General features: G+C 34.9%; 1 protein-coding gene and 1 pseudogene across 1 annotated transcript in view; both read left to right on the top strand.

The window, feature by feature from the left end:
- The first annotated feature begins 525 nt into the window (after positions 1–525).
- LOC140918864 (uncharacterized) lies at positions 526–1,797 on the top strand (annotated as a pseudogene).
- A 350-nt stretch (positions 1,798–2,147) lies between these two features.
- LOC101496484 (O-fucosyltransferase 36) overlaps positions 2,148–5,341 on the top strand; it is a 4,039-nt gene continuing 845 nt past the window's right edge. The window contains exons 1-2 of the mRNA XM_004510531.4: positions 2,148–3,632; positions 4,324–4,573. Coding sequence (XP_004510588.1) covers positions 2,410–3,632; positions 4,324–4,573 — 1,473 coding nt within the window. The 5' untranslated portion in view covers positions 2,148–2,409. The remainder of the gene's footprint in view (positions 3,633–4,323; positions 4,574–5,341) is intronic.

Genomic DNA, 5,341 nt, shown 5'->3' with positions numbered 1-5,341 from the left:
CAAACCTACTAGTAGACCAGGATATGATAACATGCAATACATATGATTTCAATCACCCATCAAAATACAATTCATTTAAATATGACATCATGGATGGGGTACAATTATTTTATCTCAATTCTTTTCGATAAAAATATCACAAGTTTTGAAGTAATTATTATATCTATTTTATTTTTTTTACCAATCACATTTGGTGATAAATGTTAGTCTTTGTCGAAGTCAAAAAGGATTATATAATTGATGGTGTCCTCGCTAATTTAATTTTTTTTATTCATACATCTATATCACAATGCTAATTATATATAATTTTTTACATATTTCCAAATTCACAAAGAAGAATTGAATAGCCTTTGTTTAGTTGAAATAAAGAAACAATTGCACACAAACGAAAGATCTCTTAAGAATCTCAAATCCATGTTAGTACCAAATATGTCAATCGACGATGATTTAGAAAATAAATTTATTACAAACCAACTTAATTATGATAGGGATAAGTTAACTAGGTATCACCATGAACTTATAAACATGTTTACCATTGAACAAAGAGGTGTATATAATCAAATTGTTGGTTCTGTGGAGTCTAGATGTGGTGGATTTTTCTTCTTATACGATAATGGAGGAACAAAGAAAACTTTTATCAGGAAAACATTGTCTTCTGGTTTGCATTCATGATGACTTAGTCCTTAATGTGGCCTTAAGTGGTATTACATCATTGTTACTACCAGGCGGTCATACAACCCACTCTACATTAAATATTCTGTTGGAGAAGACAACAAACACAAACCATTTGGTGGAACTCCAGTTGTAATAGATGGTGATTTTAGACAAATATTACTTGTAGTTCGCAGAGGTTCGATACCAAACATACTTGTGACTTCTATTAAAGCTTTGATCTTATGGAAGTATTGTAAAATGTTGAGGTTAACGACTAATATGTGGCTACGTGCTTCAACGATGAACAATATGATATCAAAAATTTTGTTGATTGGATTCTTTCAATAGGGGATGGAGACAATTTTACCGATGAGAATGGCGAGATATATGTCAAAATTTCGGATGATTTACTTATACATGACACAATTGATCATTTACTCGCCCTTATAGATTTCACTTATCCTAACATTTTAAAGAACATGCATGATGTTGCATTTTTTCAGGAAAGGGGGATCTTGCTCCAACTTTGGATGTTGTTGAGCACACCAACAATACCCTTTTTTCATTGATTCTAGGTGAAGAAAGAGAATACTTAAGTTCAGATTCAATATGTAAATCCGATGCGAATGATCTACAAAGTCAATGGTTCACTACTGAATTCCTCAATGATATTATGTGCTCAGGTATTCCAAATTACAAGTTGACAAGTAGGTTGTCCTACAATGTTAATGAGGAATATTGATCAAACTACTGGATTATGTAATTGAACAAAAATTACAATCACTCACTCGAGCAAGAATTTATTAAGGGCAACTGTCATCACTAGAAAAACTGCGGACGATAAGTCTAATTACAAGAATAAATATATTTCTGAGTGATCCGAATTTATCATTTAACTTCATGAGGAGACAATTTTCGTTGGCTTTTTGTTTTGCAACGACAATTAAGAAGAGTCAATGTCAGTCCATTTCTGATGTTGACATATATATTTCTAAATTTATACTCACACATGGACAATTGTATGTCATTGTATATAGAGTCACATCCAAAAAAAATCTGAAATTGTTCATTCTACATGATGATGATAAAATATATGACGCAACAGTTAATGTAATTTATCGTAAAGTTTTTTATAACGTGTAATTATACCAAACAACATAATTGAATTTATGATATCCATTTCAAATTATGATTTGTACACATTTTTTATTTATTTTTTATTATATATAATATTATATGTTTTGTTTCTTTTATCATATATAATATTTATTTATAATTTATATAAGATATAAATGTGAGTGAAAATTACATCCATTTAATTGGTCTAATAATTTACTCTATATTTGGGACGTATTACATATATTAATAGTAAATTTAAATGTTAGAGACAAAATAAATAGACATTTAATAAATCGAAAATTAATTTAAATTTTTAACTGAAATATTAAATTGATGGTTTCACTAAAAATAATAAAAACAAAAACAAAATGAATTTCCGCAAGACAGAAAGATAGTTTGCAAGTAAAATGTTGATTTTCAGTTTTCAACAACCGACACATTCTCCTTTGCTTCTCGTCTCCGCAAATCTTCAATCATCACCGACTCGCTCACTTCCACTCACTCTCTCCAACTGAGTCACACCAACGATTCACCGACACAGTTACTTATATCATTTCTCTACTCTTACCACCGAGTTACTCACTCACCCACTCGCTCCCCAACTCAGTCGCCACCGTGGCTCACAAACAGATACAAATGGATTCCTCCTCCGACGAAGAAGACGACCACCACAACCTCATCCACCAGAACTCAACAAAACCTCGAACTCCTCCCTCCATCACCGCCGCAACATTCCACGTCGATGATCTCAATTCGCGATTCCGGCGAGCCAATTTCAAGTTCCAGAAGAAGTACATTATCGCCATTATCGTTCTCCTCATCGTCATTCTCCTCTTCTCCATTCCAAATCTCCGCCGTCACTTCTCCACCGCTTCCTTCATCTCCGATTCAGTTTCCGATCGAATGAAGGAATCCGAATTGCGTGCCATTTACCTCTTACGTCAACAACAACTATCTCTTTTAACCGTTTTCAACCGCAATTCCCAATCCAACACTTCGGATCCGAACCAAACCCCAAACCTAATCGAGGATCTGAAATCTGCACTTTCCAAACAAATTTCCATCAACAGCGAGATTCAACAGATTCTGTTGAATCCGCATAGAATAGGGAATGTGTTTGATCCTGAATTCGATTTCGGAAACGTGAATGTCAGTAATGGAAATTACGATACGTGTAGAACAATTGATCAGAATTTATCAAAGAGAAAAACCGTTGAATGGAACCCTAAAGAGGGTAAATTTTTGCTTGCTATTTGTGTTTCAGGTCAAATGTCGAACCATTTGATTTGTTTAGAAAAGCACATGTTTTTCGCTGCTCTTCTTAATAGGGTTTTGGTGATTCCAAGTTCTAAATTTGATTACCAATATGATAGAGTTGTTAACATTGATCATATAAATAAATGTTTAGGGAAAAAAGTTGTTATTTCTTTTGATGAATTTTCTAATGTTAAGAAGGATCATTTGCATATTGATAAATTTCTATGTTATTTCTCTTTGCCTCAACCTTGTTATTTGGATGATGAAAAGTTGAAGAAATTGAGTGGTTTGGGTTTGTCTATGAGTAAACCTAAGGCTGTTTGGGATGATGAGGATACTCGGAATCCGAAGAAGAAGAGTGTTGAGGATGTTATGTCTAAGTTTTCTTATGATGATGATGTTATGGCGATTGGGGATGTTTTTTATGCTGAAGTTGAACATGAATGGGTAATGCAACCTGGTGGACCGATTGCTCACAAATGCAAGACTTTGATTGAACCTAATCGCCTTATTACGCTTACTGCTCAGCGTTTTATTCAGACGTTTCTTGGAAGGAACTTCATTGCATTGCATTTTCGGAGACACGGGTTTTTGAAATTCTGGTGCGACCTTGTATTCATTTTCTTTTTTAATTTAATATCTTATAAGATTGAGGGTGGTATAAATTGATGACTTGAGTTTGATGTGCTAGAGTAAACTTTTGCCTGCATTTGAATCTTTTCCTGGAGCATGAATTGAATTCAGATTTCATGCAGTCAGAGATTCCACACATTTGCATAGTCAGCTAATTGGAGTCACTGGATTAAGATAGGCTTCAATTTTAGCTTGTGAATCAGCTTTAATAACATAGTGGAAATTAAAGCAATTCTTGATCCAACGACTTCGAGGTGCTGACTATGTGTGTGTAACCTCTAACTATAGGGATCTGAATCAATGTTACCAATGGCAGATGGCAGGTTATGGCGGCCAGCCAAAAATCTGCCATATAAACATAGCGCTGCGGCCTATGACGGAAACATGACAGATATAATAGGTTTTGCGGCCTATGGCAGCCAGCACAAAATCAGCCATGCTATAATGGCATGACAGAAATTTGCCAACACTCATCTGAATTTGAATGAATTGCCAATTGCATTCTCATGGCTCACAAATCATGATTATTGTTGTTGTTGTTGTGTTGTTTTTTTAATTCTCACGGGATGCTTTTGCATCGTGAGAAAAACTATCCTGCCATTTTTTGGGTCTCTTTTTCCTTTATCATATTGCCATACTTATCCATTTTTATGTTTACAGCAATGCTAAAAAACCAAGTTGCTTTTACCCCATCCCTCAAGCGGCAGATTGCATCTTGAGGGTGGTTGAGAGGGCCGATGCACCCATCATATACCTTTCTACGGATGCAGCTCAAAGCGAAACTGGTCTGCTTCAGTCACTAGTTGTGCTGAATGGCAAGCCAGTTCCACTTGTAATACGGCCAGCCCGGAATTCAGCAGAAAAATGGGACGCTTTGTTATATAGGCATGGTATTGAGGGAGATGCACAGGTGAGATGACAGTGCTTCCTTATTTTTTGAAGTGGTTTAAAGTTTAAACTTAAACAGTGTAACTTTCCTAAATTTTTACATCCATATTCCATATCTGATCATTGGGGTTACAATTTACAAATGAGAATGGGTAACTTATGGTACTACAAAGCATTTACCATAGTTTAGAGAAGAGTCGGATTCATTGTGTCATTTGTGTGTCTATTCTAGGTAGTCTTATCTTGTATTTACAAAAGACTGACATCATGATTCAAGCTTGTGACCTTGTGCCAAGGCTCCTCTTCTGTTACAATTTACAAATATGTAAAATAATAAAACTGTCAAGATGACTACACATATCCGTTGATCATGCCCCCCTTCTTTGGTTGCATTTATTGTTGCAAGTTCTTGTGCCCCTTTTTACCCTTAAGTTTTAAGTGTAGTAACTAGTAAATGAAATCTTATCATTCTTATCCTGTCACGCCGCCATAAATATTTTACTTTCAGGAAAATGAAACTTCAAAAACCGTAGGCCCTATTGTATTCAACTTAGTTGGCTTTAGTTGTCTAACTTGTCTTGCAGCGGGATTGACTTCAACCTGGGAATAGGTTTGAGAATCCGGGTCAATTTGGGTTGATTTGGCTTAGTCACTGAATTTTTTTGCAGTCGCTCTAAATAAAAGGATAATGTTCATATTGAACAAAAAAACAATTCCGCACTTCCGTATGAACTTATAATTGTATAAGAATCTACTATTTCTTCTCTAGCTTACACCTTTTCTCTTTCCC

The sequence above is a fragment of the Cicer arietinum genome, chromosome 7, assembly GCF_000331145.2.
Source record: "Cicer arietinum cultivar CDC Frontier isolate Library 1 chromosome 7, Cicar.CDCFrontier_v2.0, whole genome shotgun sequence".
In the NCBI taxonomy this organism is placed as follows: Eukaryota; Viridiplantae; Streptophyta; class Magnoliopsida; order Fabales; family Fabaceae; genus Cicer; species Cicer arietinum.
The sequence above is the reverse complement of the archived record's forward strand: the minus strand, read 5'-3'. Positions and strand labels throughout refer to the sequence as shown.